The sequence below is a fragment of the Eleutherodactylus coqui genome, chromosome 1 (assembly GCF_035609145.1).
Source record: "Eleutherodactylus coqui strain aEleCoq1 chromosome 1, aEleCoq1.hap1, whole genome shotgun sequence".
NCBI lineage: Eukaryota > Metazoa > Chordata > Amphibia > Anura > Eleutherodactylidae > Eleutherodactylus > Eleutherodactylus coqui.
Window position 1 is genome coordinate 76,191,616 of NC_089837.1, and position 22,112 is coordinate 76,213,727.

The 22,112-nt window shown below is 44.6% G+C and overlaps 1 protein-coding gene across 2 annotated transcripts in view; it reads right to left on the reverse strand.

The window, feature by feature from the left end:
- Positions 1 to 22,112, reverse strand: part of ASAP2 (ArfGAP with SH3 domain, ankyrin repeat and PH domain 2) — a 184,815-nt gene that overhangs the window by 94,037 nt on the left and 68,666 nt on the right. For both annotated transcript variants that reach the window (XM_066597479.1, XM_066597469.1), the window contains exon 3: positions 10,279 to 10,424. In XM_066597479.1, the coding sequence (XP_066453576.1) occupies positions 10,279 to 10,424 (146 nt within the window). The remainder of the gene's footprint in view (positions 1 to 10,278; positions 10,425 to 22,112) is intronic.

A 22,112-nucleotide genomic window follows, 5' to 3' on the forward strand; every position in this document is an offset into this window, starting at 1 on the left:
TATGGCAGAAGAGAACGATCTTTATGCTGACAGTGCGGGGGGGGGGGGGGGGGGCTCTCTTGCCACTATTGTGGCTTAATAGTGGGACCTGGGAACTTGAGATGCAGCCCAACATGTAGCCCCCTCGCCTGCCCTATCCGTTGCTGTGTCGTTCCCATCACTTTCTTGAATTGCCCCGATTTTCACAAATGAAAACCTTAGCGAGCATCGGCGATATACAAAAATGCTCGGGTCGCCCATTGACTTCAATGGGGTTCGTTACTCGAAACGAACCCTCGAGCATCGCAAAAATTTCGTCCCGAGTAACGAGCACCCGAGCATTTTGGTGCTCGCTCATCTCTAGTATTAACCTATGTAGCCTTTCAAGCGATGACAGGTCCCCAACTAGTCTTCATTCCTCGATCAATGTCCTGACACAGGATAATGTCACCACTGCAACAGAGCTGGTGATTGGTTGCAGCGGTCACATGACCATTAGATCGTGCATCTGCAAGTGAAGACTAGCTGGACGGCGGCCACTGAAGAATTCGGGAGCACCGAGATAGCAGGCATCTTTTATGTTATTATACCACTCTGGTTTGCTCCCTCCCCAGACAATTCGCTCTACTGTTGCTAGTGGGATCTGTTTTTTACTCTATTGATTTCAATGAGGTTTGAAAAAAAAACAAAAAAAAAACCTCAAAAGCAGAGAGAAAAGTCTGCATTTGCTTCTATTCCTTCAGGATTTCTTGTTTTGGGATGAAAAAAAATGCAGTCTACAGAAAACTGAAACAAACTGAAGCCATTCCGGGTTTTTTTTTTAAACCCCACTGAGATCAATGGGGGAAAAAAACGGATCTGTTTTATTTTGGTGTCTCTTCTCCAAAAACAAAGCAAAGACAGAAACCTGAATAGAAGCCCTTATACAGGTGTGAAAGCGGCCTATATAATAGATGTGGGTCCCGTTTGATTAACGCATCCTAGCAGAGGATTAAATGCAGCTATGGCACCCATGTGCCCACCTCTCTCTAGTCACTTCTATGGGAGTTATGGAAAAACACCCAAAGACTGCTCTCTATTGAACCTCAACAAGGATGTGGCAGCCGACATACATTGCACCAGCTGGGCTTCAAGACCCCAGTTCTCCACGTTGGTGCAACATCAACAGAAATGTATCTCCTCTCCACAACCTCAATGATACAGCCTGATCAGTTACATTTTCATAATCTGTCATCCCCCGTCTGTAAGAAATCTCTCGGGTTCCCATAATGGCGGTTCTGGCTTCACAGCGGCAGAATACATGATGGCTTTCTGGCTGACGACGTGCAGCCTTATTTACCAAGGGTCCGTACAGATGTTTAACAAAGCAGAAAGGATTTCGAAACGCAGTCTGCAAATTATCTCATTTCTCCTGTGTAGCTTCCAAGGGGATTTGGAGAGAGATGCTTCCCGCAACCACAATATGACTGATAATTGGCAATCTCAGCAAGCCGCCACCGGCCTTTCCTGCACCACCAATAGTGATGTGGGCTGAAAGCCCCGAAGAGCGGCGGACTGTCACCCAACAGCTGCTTTCTCATAAACTCTGCTGATGAAACCAAAACAAGAAAGTCAACTTCTGCATGGCTTCGCGTCCCCGTCCTTGATCCTCACGTTAGAGAGAAGGGGTGAATCTAATGTCAGCCTATTCCAGGGAACTAAACCAAATGTCCGACGAGCAGCTAGTAGTCATAAATATGCAACTCGTTCTAGAGCTGGAGAAGTAGTCATCCTGGGGGCAAATATTTTTCTAGGCATGCCGTCAGTAATTCTATTGAAGAACAGCTGGCTGATAACAGGAAACAACAACTGCGATCAGCAAGTAGGATTTACTTAAAGGGGTCGTCACATGAGCACCACCCCTGTGCTGGAAGTCATATAGATATAAAGGGATGACCTCCTGGTCGGACCACACTCCATGAGCCGGCGGCGTAAGGGCTGCCAACTAGCAGTGGTTTCACTCTGGCGGACGCAGGCTGTCCATGTGTTATATTTATCTGAATGGCCACAATGTAATTCTACATTACTGCTGTAGAAAAACAGAGACAGCAGCTACCTTCTGAGGGTTGTTTCATGAGGGTCTCAGGAACCGGACCAGAAGCCACCAGACTCCATTGTTAAGGGATGCAGAATAGTCCTTAACCCCTTACTCTGTTCGTATCTTAATGACAAGAACTTTTTCAGTTTTTTTTTTTCATTGTCGCATTCCTAGAGCCATAATGTTTTAACCCTTTGTAATCCAATTTGTATCCTGGTTTTCCTAGGGGGCTTACTCTTTTTCTGCCGTTATACAACGGCGCTATCTGCTGGCTAAAGCCAGTACTGCATGAGGTGACACGTTAGATAGGCTCTGACAGCAGAGAGGCTGGCAATTTACAGTAAGAGAACCCCAACATCCCAGCTATATAGCCTTAAATCATAATGTCTTCAGAGGTCAGACAGCGGATTAGAAAGGGTTAACTTTTCCGCTGACGTAGCATATGAAGGCTTGTTTTTTGGAGCTGAAAGGCATTATTTTTGGGTATATATAACAAATTGTATAAAACTTTTAATTAATTTCTTTTATGGTGATTGTAAACAAAAAAATTTTTTTAAAGTTCCGCCATTTGTTTTTTGGATTTCATTTTTACACCCTTCAGTGTCGTCCCATATATGTTCCATTGGCGATAAAGCAAGCCATGGAAGTTTGGCGATGTTGTGGGGGCTTCCTGTAACACCCTTGTTGTGTGTGCGGCTGAGCATTAGCTTGCTGGAAAATGCCTCTTGGAAGTTCGTGTCCTGAACATACCACTGAGCTGTCATTGTCCCTCTTAGCACTACTAGGAGTAGCCAACTGTCGTATGCTATGCCCACCAGATTATCACACAAGCGGGGGGGCAGTGTGCCGCTCCACAGCAAAGGCAGAATGGAGGTGCTCGCCCAGAGGTCTCCATACATGAACATGGTGTCGTCAATGCCAAAACCAAACATGGAGTTGTTGCTAAAGACAACCCGGTTCCATGCCATAGCAGTCTAGTTTCATTGTTCATCACGCCATTGCACATGGAGATGACAAAGTGTGGGTTTCAAAGGCCGTACATATAATGGGCTCCGCGAGACCAAATGTCCTTCAGCCAAACGCCTGCAAATGGTTCCGACAGACACAGGGACACCTTTTTCTGGATGGCAGACAATGAAACAGATGGAGATGCCCATGCTTGCCAGACAATCAAAAGATCCTCTCTCCTGGTTGTCTGTCCAGGGTGACCTGACCTGACCAGGTCACCTTGTATGCGCACCCTCATACATCCACTTGTCCCAACACCTCCTAATAGACTGGTCAGAACAGCCCAGGTGGCGGGCGACTTGTTGATACAACCATCCAGAATTTCACATTCCAATAACATGCCCTCTCTCAAACTATTAACTGGGCCTTTTTCTTTTGTTTTTTTTTATTTTCAACCTGAAGACGACTATGTAAGCAAGGCATCTCAGAAATACTGATGAACTGAAATACATTGGCAAGGAGCAGTGATCTAAAATTTATCTTATTTGCTGCTACCAGAACTGTTTTATGGATATTATTGCTGTAATCTACAGGTTCATTAAAACAAAGGGTTCACTTACTTTTCCTCCTGCGATGTGGATGTTTAATCAGTAAGCTCAATAACAAAACATGAGCAGTCCAACTGTTTGTGTGTTATTAATTTAGTTAGATTTTTATCCAAGCCATAATTACAAACAGACACAAATCAGACCACATCTTATTACATACAGTAAGGGCTCTCTCAAGCTAGCGGTTTTCACTCGCCCAGGAGCACGAAGCGGTACGTAATGCATTACGTACTTGCTGAGTGGCGATAATCTCCATACACTACCTTGGCGTGTATGCGCCCGTAATACGTGCCAAGATAGTACATGCTGCGATCTTTGTGCGTACGGCACAATTAAATATAAATTTCGTTACCGCGTTTTACGCATGCGCGGAATAAGATAAAACATGCTTGTGTGAGAGCCCTTAATCGTTTCCAACCCACTGTCTGACGTCTAAAGACAGTATGATTTAAGGCTATACAGCTCCGATGTTGGAAGACGTCCGTCGGGGTTCTCTTACTGTATATTGCCAGCCTCTCTGCTGTCGGAGCCTATCCAATGTGTCACCTCATGCAGTACTGGCTTTAGCCAGCATATAGCGCCATTGTATAATGGCAGAAAAACAGTAAGCCCCCCAGAAAACCAGGATACAAATTGGAGTGGAAAGGGTTAATGCAGAAATAAGGGTACTTCCAAAGGCTTGGCTTACGTTTTTTTTTCTTCCAACTGTTCTACACTTGTATCCATTATATAGTGCCAATATATTCCGCAGCGCTTTACAAGTCAGCGGGTAAGACTTCGAAGAATTTTAATTTTAGGTGGAAATGTTCGATTTCCCTGGTGCTCCGTCCTCGGTCTCACATGCTTACCCAGGTACATTTGTAGCTTTTAGCATGGACAGATGCACTTCACAACTTCAAAAAGGTTTCAGACATATTTCGGCAAGCGCCCACTTCCCTCCCGCCCGCTGCACCGCAGGAATCTAGTGCTGGGCAGTCAATCTGATGTAAATTACTGTTTGCACCTGTCAGTGACTATCCTGCTTGCCAATTACAACAAACCCAACAGGAGCAGCCAGGGATCAGAGGCAACACCACAGGGATGAGGGTTTTATGGCCTCTATTGGAAGGCTTTCTCCTGGCCGGAGCTGCAATAACACAGACAGGTCGGAATAACATTAACCGTGTAGCCAGGGATTAACGCTGGCGAGGTTCACTCAAAAGAGAGAGGTGCGAACTAACACAACTAGAAACAAAAATGTATACGGTTCGTGCAAATTTAATTATCTCATCTAATGCTGCACTATTTTTAAAAAATCTTTTTAAAAAGAAAATTGGCTGAAAATGGTAAATTAAAAACACACAAAGAATAAAAAAAATGCAACCTGTGCCTTCAACCATCTCCAACGGTAATGCCAAAACAGCAAAACAACACGGCACCAAAAATAGGCTTCACTTTATTTCATCCAGTAGCACAACATCCAAAAAGGGCAAAAAGTTTTGGACGTTTACTTATCAGAACAGTCGTTTGTGCTCCAGAGCTGCTCTTCCTTCTGGATACTATAGGCTGCATTCACAGGGAGTTAGTTTCCTTCCCAAGGTTTCCCTATGGATAACCAAAAATGGCATCCAGATGGAACCTTGGATGGATCGATAGGTGGTCATTACTAAAAACGGAGACCAAAGTAGACTACGACATTCTGTCCAGCGATGATGCTGAAAGTGAACAGAATCTCAGTAATGACCGCCTATGGTTAACTATAGGATTATACCGGGATGCAATCTTCAGCGATCAGGACTGATCCCAGAGTTCGAGGCTACAACATAGCCTGAATGTAGTCTTTTTTGTCAACCGGTCACCAAGCATGCCTGTCACCGAAAAGTACCATCATAAACCTAACGAAAGAAGGGGAATGTAAAAACAATTCCAACCAACCAATTTTTCCTCCACACAGGCCCGGATTTGCAGTTTTTGCATGGTACATATGGAATGCAATTTCTTCATAACTAGTCCAATGGGCGTTTCTATTGCAGGAATGGTCCAGGTTCACTGCCCCTCCATGAGCCCCAAAACACACACTTTGCTCTAAGAGCTCATTCACATGGGCATATGCAGATATTGGTCCGTGAATATGTAGCGTATTCACGGACCCAAACACTGCATATTCCATGTGTGTTGTGGTCCTTTATGGACAACGGAGCGTTGTTTTTCCCATGCACCTAAAAAAAATACAATAGGCTGCATTGATTTGCAATGCAAATACTCAGTGAAAACATATATCCTGTGGTTTTTTTTGCACTCCAATTGATTTCAATGTACTATTTTTGGCTGTAATATGAACTAAATGTATCCAAGCTAGAGGAGGCCCAACAAGGTACTAGAGCCTCCATTAGTTAGTTGGTGATCATGCTTGGACATCGATGGTCCGTAGCGCCGCACTAAAATGACCACGACCGAGAGCATTGTTCCAATCAGTGCAGATGTTGGAGGAGGTTGCACCCACGGGCGCCGTGGATGACCAGGAGGCCTCCGCCATCCGGCAGGGGGGTTGTCTTTTGATTTTTCTAGCAATTGCTGCGGTTAGAGCACTGTGGGCCAGAGAAGCTTCTGACAAGCGTGAAACATGACCAAAAAGTGCGAGTCGTCTCCTTGCTATTGTTTTTGTGATTGACTCAAGTCCCGTGTGAGCCTGTATCTTGCCGTTTCTGATGAAGTCGAACCAACGGACACGGAGAATCAGGAGTTGGCATCGCATGTGAAAGGACTCCTGATGCTCAGTGGTATGCGACAGCAAGGTCCAAGTCTCCGAGCTGTACAATAATATTGGCATAACGCAGGTCTGGTACAATCGAATCTTGGTCCTGAGTGTTATGTTCTGCCTCCGCCAGAGTTCATCCAGGGACCTCATCGACGAGGCTGCCAGCGTATTCTCTGCACGATGTCCGGAAGCGCTCTCCCATCTGTATACTGAACTTTTTGCCGGGAAATATGAAGTCCAAGACAGGACGCCTCAGAATCAAACTCTTCCAATGAGGGTCTCAGATTAGATGATGCGATATCCAAGAGTGCAACATCGTCGGCATAGTGAAGTGGTACTCCAGAAGAGTGACCCCATTACATTGGACAATACGCTGAGGAATCCAGTCCATGGCCCTGCAAAAGAGTACGGGAGCCAAGATGCAACCTTGTCGAACACCAGACGAGGTCTCAAAACTAGCAGAGGTTGAACTGTTGATACGGACTTTGGCGGATGTGCACTGATGCATGTCTTTTAGTAGGTTTAGAAGGGATGTGGGGACGCCAATGAAACACATGGTCTTCCAGAGGGCTTTTCTGTTGACCAAGTCAAACGCTGCCTTGAAATCAACATATGCGTAGAGGATCGGTTTGTTAAATTCTTTATGTATCGCTGAGAGGAGTCTAAGAGAGAGTATGGCATCCACGGTGGGAAGCCTGACTGCTGGGGTCTCCGCATTGAGGTCAGGAGTGGTTGTACTCCATGCCCACCTGTTTCACATCTTGCATCTATTTATTAATTTACAATGAGTGTATATGCGCACACACACACACACACACACACACACGCACGCACGCACGCACGCACGCACACACACGAAGTGACTTATGTATTACACGTAAAAATGTATATACATATACCCACAGATATACGTATATTATATGTAATATATACTAATGCATACTGATAACCGACTACATGTATTTCTTCAGCAGCCCCTCCTTTATTATCCTCCCCAGATTCCTGCACGTCTAATGAAATATCCCACTTCCAACCATTCATTATATTTGTGAACGCTTTACGAGCTGAATGGGATAAAGCCAAGCTGCAGTCGAGCGCTCACATGCCGTGTTATTTCAGTGAACCCTGCAGAGCGCCAGTCTACACATTTACAAAGCGGCGCACACATCAAGTGAATGAGAGCCAGGTTGTCCGTGTTCATCATTGTAACCAGCATCCCTCCACTTTATGAACGTGTGTGCAAAGAGCGAGCAGTGGGACGCGCTCTCTGTACGGGCAGCAAGCGTGCGGCTCGGAAGCAGACAACTGTACGCTGCTCTACATATAATAGTATACAGACATAAAGCAATTCAAACCTTTTACGCTCATTTTTACTAGTCCAGAACCCCGCTTAGAGAACCAAGTACATGACAGTAACAAACCACATTCACAATCATCAGAAACCCATGTTCAGATGAGGCAAATATGTGGCAGATTTTAGAGCAAACACACCAAAATTCCATAGGATGGTAGAGTTGGAAGGGACCTCCAGGGTCATCGGGTCCAACCCCCTACTCAGTGCAGGATTCACTAAATCATCCCTGACAGATCTTTGTCCAGCCTTTGTTTGAACACTTCCATTGAAGGAGAACTCCCCACCTCCTGTGGCAACCTGTTCCACTCATTGATCACCCTCACTGTCAAATATCTAATTTGTGTCTCCTCCCTTTCAGTTTCATCCCATTGCTTCTTGTCTTCCCTTCTGCAGATGAGAATAGGGCTGATCCCTCTGCACTGTGACAGCCCTTCAGATATTTGTAGACAGCTATTAAGTCTCCTCTCAGCCTTCTTTTTTGAAAGCTAAATACTCATAGATCCTTTAACTGTTCCTCATAGGACATGATTTGCTGACCGCTCACCATCTTGGTAACTCGTCTCTACACTTGTTCCAGTCTGTCAATGTATTTTTTAAATTGGGGTGCGCAGAACTGGACACCGTATTCCAGATGAGGTCTGACTAAGGAAGAGTAGAGGGGGATAATGACCTCACGTGATCTAGACTCTATGCTTCTCTTAATGCATCCCAGAATTGTGTTTGCTTTTTTTTTTGCTGCTGCATCACATTATTGACTCATGTTCAGTCTATGATCTATTAGTATACCCAAGTCTTTTTCGCATGTGCTGCTGCGTAACTCAATTCCTCTAATTCTGTATGTGGCATAGTAACATAATATGCAAGGCTGAAAAAAAGACATATGTCCATCCAGTTAAGCCTATTACCTACCAATGTTGATCCAGAGAAGGCCAAAGAAAAAAAAAAAAAAAAAGGAGCAGGTGGAAGCAAATTTTCCCAATTTAAAAAGAAAAAAAAATCCCTAAATCAATTATTTTTCTTGATAAGTTGTAGAACCTTGCATCTCTCCTTGTTAAACACCATTCTGCTAGTTGCCGCCTGCTGTTCAAGCTTGTCTAAATCTTTTTGAATCCTCTCTTTCGCAGCTATATCTTTGTGTCGTTGGCAAATTTGATCAGTTTCCCCTCAATTCCCTTCTCTATATAATTTATAAAAATGTTAACCTTACAGAATCAGTCCTCGCTCATGATAGTTAATCAGCCTTGGAAAAACTTAATGCGGATTTGCATTTGACAATACCACGAAACGACACATGGATTAGTCCCATTCAAAAAGGCTAATCCACATGTGGATTTCCCGGTAAGAAATCTGCCTCAAGAGCAAATATATCAACTATCTTTTTCTCCGTGACGCGGAATTCAAACTACAAATATAAATTTTATAAAAATCCAAGTATTTGACCGTGGATTTCAGATGCGGATTTCCAGTTGGAGATACCATACACATGTGGATTAGCTCTATTCAATACACCTAAGGCATGTATGTGGGTCAAGATTGGACATGACCATTTTTTCCCCGACAATAAGAATTTCAAAATCAACGCTGAAATCCGCTGGCAAGAAAAACAAGGCAGATTCTGATGCGGATTTCTGCACAGAACCTGCGTTGGAATTCATGCAAGGGGAAAAAAAAAAATCTGTATGAACACATCGTAATTCTATTGAATTGCAATGCAATGGGTGACTTCCTTACAATCAGCTACACAATCTGCAGGTGACGTGTTGATGTGCTTGTAGGTTTTGGTGCTGTCAAACGATATCTGTTTACACACATAGATAATAGAGATGAGCGAGCATACTCGCTATGGGCAATTGCTTAAGCAAGCATTGCCCTTAGCGAGTACCTGCCGCTCGAGAGACAAGGTTCGGGTGCCGGCAGCGGGGGAGCGGTGAGTTGCGGCAGTCAGCAGGGGGGAGAGATCTCCCCTCCGTTCCTCCCCGCTCCCCCCCGCAGCTCCCTGCCCGCCGCTGGCACCCGAACCTTGTCTCTCGAGCGGGCAGGTACTCGCTAAGGGCAATGCTCGCTCGAGTAATTGCCCTTAGTGAGTATGCTCGCTCATCACTAGTAGATAATCATTTCAATTTTTTTTGTCCTAGCTCATTTAGTCCATTGTTGGTCTATCAGGGGAGTCTGGAAGTGTCTGGAAATGGTCTGCAAACGACTGAAAGAGCGCCTTCCGAGACGGCGGTCAGGTGCTGCAGTGAGTATATTTATTTTATATAGTTTTGGGCATTGGGAGCCCAAACTATAAAAGAAATAACTCTGAAAACCCCTGTAAGCTTCAGCTACATCATGGAAACTTCGATGCAATCATTTTAATTTCCCTTATGCCAACATTAATTTCTATGCTGGAAATGAAAAGCGCAAATGTCTCCTACTGAAATGAACGTGCGTGCAACTGCGCAACATAAGTGATGTAGTCCTAGTTCACCACATGACAGGATAGCAATGCACGCATATATATATGCAGAAATCAAACTAATTATAGAGCCTACAGAATGAAACAGATTGGATATACTGAAAGGATCTGTCTTACCAGATTCTTAAAAAGTGCAGTGAGTTCCTTGGTGAAGACGGAGAATTTCAGGAACGCTGTTCCTAAGTCCGGGTCGTCTCTACATACACAGCTACTTCCAAATTTTTCCAGTGCTTGGGTATACTGCTCTTCATTCTCTACATGGGCTGTAAAGAGAACAAAAACATCCATTATTATCTGAGAACACGGTTCCTTAGGATGTAGCTAAGAAATGGAGCACACGCACAACAAAAATGATGAAAAATGGAGTTTATATCTTTTAGCACATAAAAGATGACCGTCTAGTGCCCCATCTCCTCAATATACACCGTTCTCAAATATGTTCTCCAAGAACTGATCTCACTGATCCAAGCAACAGCTTGCTGGAGTGTTACAAGGAGATAGACAATTTCTATTATGTTGGAACCCCCCTCCTAGATGGTGGAGCCCAAAATGTGCCTATTAAACGGTTATGATTGGCAGCCAGGGGTAGTGCAGTGGTGTTAATAACTCTTATGTGGAAATGTGGGCTATGACTGTTTTATACTCTTTTAAAAGGCTCTCGCACGGCTTGCACATTAGCTGAAAAGAGTAGAATCTTGGCTGAGTCACTATGAGGGTTGGATGTAGTCATGCCTCCCCCTGGTTGATGGATGTTTTGGCCTACTGATGAAGTTCTGCATCTGCATTCTTACCAGTATAAATACAGCATGCACATTAGACTCTTAAGCCGCTTATTTGCGCCACGAAAAATTGCTTCTTTGTGCAACCAAAGAGTGCTAATGAACAATAAGTGACCTCAAAGTGGCCCCAGTAGTAATCTTGACACCCCCAAAGTGGCCCCAGTAGTAACAGTGACCCCCAACCCAAGTGGCCCAGTGACCCCCCACCACCCAAAGTGGCCCCAGTAGTAACAGTGACCTGCCAAAATGGCCCCAGTAGTTACAGAGACCTCCCAAAGTGGCCCCAGTAGTAACAGTGATCTCCCAAAGTGGCCCCAGTAGTAATAGTGACCTTCCTACAGGCATTTAACTCACCCAACCTGCAGCTCCGGTCCGCCGGCAGTGCAGTCTGTAACTGCTGACCTTTCCCCTCGGCATCTGTGATGCGTATGAGACAAGAGAAGCTGGGAGGGAGAGGTCAGCGATTGCAGACTGCAGTGCTGCTGGACCAGAGCTGTAGGCTGGGTGAGTGTAATGCAGCATTGCCAGCCGACCACATAAAATGAGGTGGTGGGCCCAGGGACCTGGTGTCTGACACGTGTGCTTTAAAGCATGTGAACAATCCATTTGGGAACAGTGGCAGCCTTGTCAATGGCTGGGAGGTAACTGGCTGCGGCAGAAAGCACGGCTCCATTTACAATGGAGACCAAGCAAGAATAAGCCGGCCTCTTAAACCAGCCCTGCTCAGAGTAAGAGTAACCTGAAATAATGTTAACACATTTTATTATTTCATGGTTCATTACTGTAACTTGTAAAAGCAGTCAAAAACAGAAGTCCTCAATAAAAGAGCTTCAGAAGAAGCCAATCCTGAGAAAACGCCACCTATCTGTTTCACACTGTCCTCTTCTCCGATGCACCGTTGAATTTTGCATGTTTGATTGATAAGTCTACGATACCGTTGGAGCATCACCTAAATTAAGTAATTACCCCGACACTAGTTTTTATGGTCTATCAAATTATGGAAAGAACTACATAGTAAATTATCACCATTTTGGTTCCTCTTACACAGGATGACAATATGACCCTTATGGGGGGGGAGGAAAAAAAAATCTACATTTTTATTATCCAAACCACCCAAGTACGGACATTGCGCATTGCTGGTGAATATTTAAAATGAATCGCAAAAAACTAAATGTAGTAAATCTATAAAACTAAAAAGTCACCCAAAGGTCAGTGAACAGACGAATACGTTCAGACGTTCTGATGAAGCCGGCACCTCCAGCAGACTTGCAGTACCGTCTCTACATAACCCTGGCTGACACACAGACACACAAACCATAATTTGTCATTTATTGCAGACAGAAAGTCACTTACAAAAATGAGGGAAGAAGAAAATCGAAAAAAAAACAAAAAAAACACCCGGATCTTCAATCAAATCGCTGCGCTCAGGATCAGAATGGAGTGAAATAAACAACTCATTTTTTATCTCCCGGGAGGCAAATATGAATACATTTACATGCGGCACAATTTATAATGGCAGGAAAGAGAAGGTTATGAGCTTTGTGTTCAAAGTTAGCAAGACTTGGATATTTTTGAGGATTTTTTAAATTATATTAAAGCACTAGGTGTATACAGATTGTAGCATTAAAAAACAGGAGCAAATAACATTTTTTTTTACCCGCAATGACTAAATAGGCATCTGTGCTTTCATTTAGGAAGCACAGTATATAGCATTTTTTTATTTTAGCCCTTTGTTTATGGCACTATTGTGTATTCGCTGGTGGACACCATTATAGGACACTCTGTGGCAGTTGTTTAGTAGGATATGGTGGTAGATTAATAATCAGGCACTATACACTAAACACTCATTAACAGGTCAGGCCACCTTTTTGGGTGATAACTGCTTTCAGACATCGGGGACCAGATTTTCGTTCAAAAGTATTTTATTCGTTTCTTTTCAATATAAAACATACATTTGTCTTTCATGTACCGCTAAGAAATAACATATGCTAGTGAAAATTGATAAACTACAATAAACTCTTTCTGTGACAAATTCGGGAAGGTTTCCTTTTTCCCAACTTAGACAGATTTTGCTGTCCTCGCCATACAACACTTAAACCAAATCAAAGACAAGACTGACAGACAGGGGACAAGGGGGCGGGGGGGGGGGGGGGAGGGAGGTCTGAGGTTATGGGGGGGGGGGGGGGAGTAGGGGGCACTGAGGAGCGTTTTGGTTTGGTCGAGCTTATCTCCGAGGGGAGCCACACCCAGAATCGAGTCCCCTCAGGGGTATACCTGGTCGCCTCTATAAATGTTCCGTAGCCACCCAATTTTTAAATCTTTCAGTAGACCTGAAGATAGTCCACACTTGCCATGTATGGTAGAATCTCTCCTGAGTGTCGCTCTCCTCTGCCCCCAATTCGTCAAATCTCATGAGGCTATTCAGTTCCTCGACCCACATCGCTCTTGAGGGCGGTGTCGTGGTTTTCCAGAGTCTAGGAATGACTCTTCTAACCGCCAGTATGAAAAATCTCAGGATACCTTTCTTAACAATTCTGATTGAACCTGGGAGGACTGAGAGAAGGGCCATCTCCTGAGTAAGAGTTAGTTGAGTCTTGCAGATATGGTTGTATAATTCAGTAGTTTCTTTCCATAGGTCAGACACTCCCGGGCAGTTCCACCATATGTGGGACATGCTCCCTCTCTCCGTGTTGCATCGCCAACAGGTAGGGGATGTCTGGGGAAAGATCTTGTGTAGAAGGTCGGACGTTCTGTACCATCTGGATAAAATTTTAAAGTTTAGATCTTGGGCTCTGCAAGCTGGGGACATTTTGTGGCACAGGGTCCAGGCCCTCTCCCAGTCCTCGTTTGTTAGACTGTAACCCAACTCCTTCTCCCAGGCATCTATATATGTGGGGCTCTGGGCCTCCATCTCCCGACTCTGCATCAGCTTGTATAGGGATGAGATCATGTGCCTCTGTGGTGAAGCTGACATGACCATTTGTTCGAAAGGCGTGAGCTCGCCTGCCAAGTTCACCTGGGGGACCAGGGACCCCACGAACCCCCTCAACTGGAAGTATTGCATCCAAGAGCCGGAACGTGTTATTCCTTCTCCTATGATCTCTGACAGTGGTTTTACATTTAGGTTAGTGATCACGTCTTTAACTCTTGGTATTGGCGTTGTGTGTAAGCCTAGTATGGATACCCCGTTCAGCGTTGTTTCGAATTGAGGATTGGTTATGAGGGGGGTTAATGGGCCTGGGGCTATGACCATGCCGTTTTTTTGGCCAAATTCTGTCCAAGTCCTGAATATCTGGCTTGCGAACGGGGAAATATTGGGGATTGCTTTTGAGTTTGGGTGGGATCCACGGGGACCAGATTTTACAAGGTGCTGACCATGCTCCATAGTCAGCTAGCATATAGGTGCGAGATCTACTCTCACTTATTTCCAGCATATCCCAAACATGTTCTATGGGGTTACAGTCCGGTGAGTTTGAGGGCCAAGGCAGTGTGCAGAATTGTCATGTTCCTCCAACTAGTGATAGGAGATCGATGGCAGGAAGTGTTATTCTGTTGAAAGATGGCACTGTGGCCAGGGAAGACTTCCTGAAGATAAGGGTGCAGATGATCAGCTAACCGGTCCCTATAGCATTCAAGAATTGTGGTATGAAGACTAATGTTCCTAGGCCATGACAAGACCATGACACCACCACAACCACAAGCTTGTTGAACCCCCACAATCCACCCATGGGAAATGCCTTGATGCCCTTTTTACCAGTTGCAAACCTGGGCATCCATATGGTTCAGCAGGAAATAGGACTTGTCACTCCAGAAGACCTTCTGCCACGTGTCCAAGATCCATGGACGTCTTTCCTGGACCCATGTCAGACATTGACGATGTGAGATTTTCGGGAGAGCACCCTTGTTGGCCTTTAGATATTGAACCCCAATTAATGCAAGGTATGCTGTATAGCCCTTGTGTAAATTTGTCTAACCTCCCTCCTGTTGTACTGCGGATTCGGTTGGTCCACTCTGGGCGTATCGGCCCTTCATACAGGAATACAACCCCGACTGGTAAAGCTGTCTGCATGCTACGAGGGGGTTGTGGTGATTGGGCCTGTCCTGTAATATCAGGGGATGCGTATTAGTAGTTATGTCTTTGTATATTTTTTATCTCACACCTCTGATTTTAGAATTGAATCAGCAATTAATAAATCCTAAATTGTAATCAGTAACACAATAAATGATTCCCACTGATCTGATACGATTCCGGCTTCCAAGGTCATTCTACAGGGTCACACTTTTTGATCAGGACTGTAATTGGAGATGGTCCTTAGACCACAGTGTTTTCAGGTTGCCCACTTTCTGCTTCCTTGAGGTTTGTAGTTGCAAAAATGTGAAAAATGAAAAAATGTTCAAAAGTAGAGAACCAGTTATACAGAGGATAGTGCTGCCAATCGGATGTGTATTGGTGCAGCCAGGAAATAGATTAGACCGGCTGATTCCATCTTCCCTCACTCATCTAAACACATCTGACGTACTAATTGTCAGACAAATGATTTTAGATTTTTGGCAGCAGCGAGCCAGAGAAACGTACTATTAAAGTAAAAGAATAACATCATAGGACTTTCTGGAATCTCTTCCTTTTAGGCCATTTGGGCATGAGCGTATTTTAACCCTGTAGTGACCAGGCTTTATTGTACCTTTAGGTCCAAGCGATTTACATTGTTGTATTGCAAGAGCTATAACTTGTTGAAATAGCTATAGGAGGACTTTTCTGGGGTTTGGGGGCAGTTGGGGGAGTTGTATATTTCAATGGCACCCCTCTGGAGAACATATCGTGTAGTAAAACTATTACAGTTTTTTGTTTGGTTTTTACGGTGTTCACCATTGCGTAAAAATAATTTTCCTATCTGGATCAGCACGATTACTGTGATACTAAGTTTATAAAGATTTTTAAGTTTTTTTTTTTACTGCTTTGCATGATAAAAGCATGTTTATAAAAGGAAAACAACAACTCAATTTGCATTTTAAGACCCAAAACATTTTTAGTTTTCTAACAACGGAGCTTTGCGAGGCCTTGTTTTTTGTTGGAAGTTTTGAAGTTTTTGGGGTACCATTTGGAGAGACGTGACTTTTGGATTGCTTTTAATTGCATTTTTTTTTTTTTAAAGAGGCAAATAAAAAAAAATTCGTATTAATTTTAACGGCATTCACCATGCACAATAAGTAACAAAATACTTTCATTCTTTGGAGCATTACGAACACTGTTACTAGAGATGAGCGAGTATACTCGCTAAGGCACATTACTCAAGCGAGTAGTGCCTTAGCCGAGTATCTCCCCGCTCGTCTCTAAAGATTCAGGGGCCGGCGAGGGTGAGTTGCAGCGGGGAGGAGGGGGATGGGGGGTGTTTGGGAGAGAGAGAGATCTCCCCTCCGTTCCTCCCCCGCCGGCCCCCGAATCTTGAGACGAGCAGGGAGATACTCAGCTAAGGCACTACTCGCTCGAGTAATGTGCCTTAGCGAGTATACTCGCTCATCTCTATGTGTTACCCATTATGTTTTGCTTTTTTATTTTTTGTATTTTAACAGGCTTGTTGGGAAAAATAAGTACTTGAAAAAAGAAAAAAAAAAATTTGATTTTTCTTAAATTGAACTTTGACACAAATTTTTTTCGTTCCTGAAGAGCACTTGAAGATGTGATCGTTTGATGGCTAGGCGCGACACCGCATTACTTATGTAGTGCATTGTACAAGGCTTATGGCGGGAAGGTCTAAAGGTGCTTTTACACACAACGATTATGGTTCGGATTCCGGCGATCCAAGGAGAATTTAAATGATTATCATTAAGTGTAAATCCATGCACCTACTGGATGACAAGAGAAGTCTTTGAACGACTGCCCACTTACTGTGAATGAAGGTGAGCAGGCCAAAAAGATCCCCGGTCCGCTCCACCGCCTTTTAGTCAGTGATGCTCATTACGGTGTAAAAGCACAGGAACGATTATCGCTGGAATGACCTGTTGGGCACATCACCACATGTAAGAGCACCCTAACAGACTGAGTTACACGGCAGATATGGAGGTCTTTGGCTGCCATGGGAACCCATTGGTACCTTGTGATCTCATTGAGGAGTTTCGATGGGTGACAAAAGGAGCCCCTGCCCCCTTTTACCTGCTGCAGTTTCTATAGTGGCATGTAAGGGGTTTAACTGCCAGGATGTGAGGTTTCTCTGCTCCTGGCAGTTACAGCAGGAGCCTGGCTGTCAGTCAACCAAATGACTGCCTTCACAAGATGCATGTGCAAATCTAAAGCCCATTAGAGACGTCAGTGTAAAAAAGCATATAGGCTAACACTAAAAGGGTTCACATGAGTAATACAGATCCGTAACCACAGATTATCCGCTTTACAGTTGAAATTGCATCTGTATATCATTAGTATGTCATCGGTATATGCCTCTGTATTCGCCTTAATTGTTTTTTATTATTATTTTTTTTTTAATCTCAGCCTTCCCATGTGGAGAGTCCACACAGAAAATCCATACCATGCGCACATAGCCTTAAAGGTGCTACCCGTAAAAGCTATTTATCACCTTATCCCTATGTCCCCCAGATGGATGGAGTAGTGGAGCGGCTGCAGACTAGCACTCCATTAATCTAGTAATGGAGATAGCTGAGCACTTCACAGGCATGCGCCCTGCCACTCTTCACTCAGGGGTGCACCATTCTCATGGGTCATTAAAAATGTTTTACCTATCCTGTGGGCAGTGAATACATTATTTTTATAGGTTAACTCCTTAAAAAGGGACCGCCCTGCTTTTTTTCCTAAGCAACAAAGCTTCTTTTGTCCCAGACTGTACCTGTTAACCCAACTCAGCCCGATTTACTGGAATGCAGATAAGCTGTAATACCAGACACTGGCCATAAACAAGGGAGGCACTATTTAGGGGGAAAAAAAAGGAGATACTTTTTTCTAATCCAATCCTGAACAACTTTAATAACTACACTGGAGCATGCAATGGTACCCACTAACGACTTCAGAAACTCAAAAAAAAAATTAAAAATACGCTTACCACATATACTCCACTTCACCCCGCTGTGAACCCTCTTAGTCATGTCATGCAAGTACATTAATCTAATGTGCAGTTGTACCCGCTAACCCAGCTTTGATAACACATTCTACGGATGCCCAAGTCTAAATTAAGCCCGTCATAGTGACAGATTTTCTTTAATATTTAAAGAAAGCCGTCTAGTTGTGTGTGGCGGCGTACCGCGCACATCTTAAATCATCCATGTAAATATGACTAATTTATGTACATTAATCAAGACTCTGATCTGGTCTTGACATCTCCCCGACACATGTAAGCGTTGGCATAAATGAAAAGCGTTTTGGAGGTGGTAATAGATTTAATGAGGGTAAGAAGGAAAAACAAGATTATTCAGGGGGCCTCAGACCGATAAGAAAACCGAAGGACGACTCACGAATTACCTCATAGAAATGCATCATTGGAAACGGCCAAAAGTGACCAAAGGCAAACGCTAAAAATAAGAAAACTAAAAGTGGCTACAGACCTGAGAAGTCACCGAACGGCTAATAATAAAACAGAACCTTTATATACAATCTCTTAGAAACCACAAACCATAATGACTTTTACATTCTGAGCATGCTCGGAGTGCAGAACACATGCTCTGGCTGTTCATCAATGCCAGGAGCATCTCTTGAGCACATTCTCTAGCTGTTCTTTATTACTGGAGCACACTCCACAGAGCATACTCAGATTGTGCTGCCTGTTTTCCATCCAAAAGGACAGTTAAAAGCAGAGTATCAAGACGGTGGCGCCCAGTGAAAAAACTCTTTGGCGGTTTATTCTGATGGACAGTTGTGCAGCATAGAAATGGATGTAGAAACTGCATGGATGTACCAGGAAATTAAAGGGGTTGTCCCGCGCCGAAAACAGGTTTGTTTTTTTTTCAACCCCCCCCCCCCCCCCCCCCCCCCCCGTTCGGCGCGAGACAACCCCGATGCAGGGGTTAAAAAAAAACACCGGAGAGCGCTTACCTGAATCCCCGCGCTCCGGTGACTTCTTACTTACCGGTTGAAGATGGCCGCCGGGATCTTCTCCCTCGGTGGACCGCAGGGCTTCTGTGTGGTCCATTGCCGATTCCAGCCTCCTGATTGGCTGGAATCGGCACGTGACGGGGCGGAGCTACACGGAGCCGGCATCCAGCACGAGCAGCCCCATTGAAAAAAGAAGAAGACCGGGACTGCACAAGCGCGGCTAATTTGGCCATTAGACGCTGAAAATTAGTCGGCTCCATGGAAACGAGGACGCCAGCAACGGAGCAGGTAAGTGAAAAACTTTTTATAACTTCTGTATGGCTCATAATTAATGCACAATATACATTACAAAGTGCATTAATATGGCCATACAGAAGTGTATAGACCCACTTGCTGCCGCGGGACAACCCCTTTAAGTATACAGCCAGTTCTCATCGTGATTTATGGCATGTCCAGACATGAACATGGTCGTCATTGGTATCCAAACTAAACCTGAATTAGACACTGAAGACAACCCGGTTCCACTCCGTAGCAGTCCAGTTTTATCGATCATGACACAGAGGCAATGCATGGGGAATCAAAGGCAGTACATGTATTGGGTGCCGTGGGACCAAGTTGGTCTGGAAATGTCTCTGACACACACAGGTGTCTGTAACGATGGGGCAGGCGTAAGATAGAACAGTTGGAGGAGTTTTTGATTGTTGGAGGATCAAATCCTCTACTGCTGGTCTGTCAAGGCTGGTCCCAACACCTCCTAACAGTCCACCCAGACTGGCCCAGGTGGGGGCAATTCATTGATATGACCAACCAGCTTCTCGAATTCAAATAAGGCGACCCTCTCAAACTCTGGTAACTGGTGAAATCTCTTCTGTGTCGTAGAGGCGTCTAGTGGTCAACAAGCTCTACACAAGTGGAAAAATGGGTCCACTACATACAAGGAGCCTTTTCATGGGCCTAGAGTAGAACCACTTTTAGGCCTCCTGTCCATGGGCAAAAGAAGAATTAAAATCCGCAGTGGATTTTAACTCTTCTCCTGCCCGCGGATCCGCATCCCATAGGGATGCATAGACCACCCGCGGGTAGATAAATACCCGCGGATGGTCAATAAAAGTGATTTTTTTTTTTAAATGGAGCATGAAAAAATCTGGACCATGCTCCATTTTCGTGCGGGTCTCCCACGGGGACGGCTCCCGCGGGCTTCTATTGAAGCCTATGGAAGCCGTCCGGATCCGCGGGAGACAAAAATCGGAATTTACTCACCTGCTCCGGATCTTCCCTTCGCCGCGGCTTCATCTTCTCTCCGTCGCGGCCAAGGGAAGATCCGGAGCGGGCGAGAGGTGAGTTAATTCTTATTTTTATGCCTCATGTCCGCGGGGCAGGAGGGACCTGCTACGGATTCTCTATGGAGAATCCGTAGCGGGCCTGATTTTCCCCGTGGACATGAGGCCTTAGGGCATCAAGTGACAAGACCGTTCATCTAAATCACACCACAATTCTCACCATTTACATATCAGCCTGAGATGGAACTGCATGCCGAGTTTTAGATAAAATGTGATTGTTCTAAGTAAGAGAAACCTTGTAAAATTTATATATCTTTTAGGGCTCCGGCCCAAGGACAGCTATACGCCTTGGAATCCGCAACAAATAGCACCTATAGCATGCTATGGGAAATAGATTCCTCCTGCACACTTGCGGAAATCAAATTGCAAGAGTAGGGAAAAAAAAAAAATCACAGCATGCTCCAATTTTGTGCAGATTCTGCACTAACGGCTTGCATTGAAATCAATGGAAGCCGTCCGATCCGCAGCCTTTCCGCAATCACATTGTGGAAAGTTCACGGATTCCATGTCAGGCGATGACACAGGAAAAGAGGGGCTTTCAAAAAAATAAATCCGTACTGCACATGTCCGACGGCTCGCTATGTGGACCATCCACAGTACAGATAACATGAAAGTGATCAGGTACGCGCGGAACCGTATGTGGAATCCAGCTCTGCCGTGTGCAGGGGTCCTTAAAGACTAACAAAAATACATGATGTTATAGCGAGCTTTCGAACCTCCTTCCAGTTCTTCCTCAGGCTTATGGAATAGATCTGAAAATAACAACTCATTCTAGGGGCTTCATTGACTTATTATTTTAAAACTGTATCAAAAGTGGTGGCATCAGAGTCGGAAACACAAATCTGCTTAAAAAAGGGAATCTCCACCATTGACTTGGACCTACAAGGCGGCGGTTTACTTCACGGAATCCATAATTACACACAGCTTGTTAATGTATCAGCTTTATGCTGAAACTCATCCTCAAGGAACAGAGGATTCCGAAGTGTACTACACCATAAATCAGGCTGATAGTCTACCCTGCTGAGCTAATGCACTTTCCTCGCAGCCCACTCCCGGCCATGACATCCATATTTATGTCACCGGCAACACTTTCGCCAATTAGGATGAATCGCCATCTGCGTTTTGGACACTAATAATAAGCCTAATAAGGCAAAATCAGCTATTGTTTTAAGCAATTGAGTAGCTGTTGCAAAGGCCCAGTGGTTTAGTATGTTAATATGCGCGGGGCGCAGAGGGGATAGTATTCCGTAATAGCAGGCAAGCAGCAAAGTAGGCATTTTAATGAGGCAATTATCCAGGGCAGCTGACGATGCTTGGCATGAGGGCACAAAACGAAACCGCCAGGAAGTGCTGGCAGTAAAACATGCGAATGTCAATGCTATGAAATCTCCTGAGGAATCTGTCTGAAGAGTGCACCTGTGAGATGTCTAATGGTAGAAGACATCATGAAGATGACGCGTGTTCATTACATTTAAATGAACGTTATTGAGAGAGGAGCGGTGCGGGCGCCGCCATGCCTGCAGCCGCAGATAATGACAGATTAAGAGTGAAGTGTCTAGACAGCGAGGGGGAGAACCCTGTGTCTCCCATCCATAAATGCATCCAATCCGGTGAAATATAGAACAATCTGATGAAATTGCCAAGAGAGCAGGGCTCCCCCAAGCATCCGGCTGCCAACATCAGCTAATGATTTCCAGGAGTCAAGTAAGAATGGAATGAATAGGAGTTAAAAAAAAAAAATCCAAAAATTGGTACTACTGCAAGCACAAACCCAATGGCCTGACCTACGGATTTAGG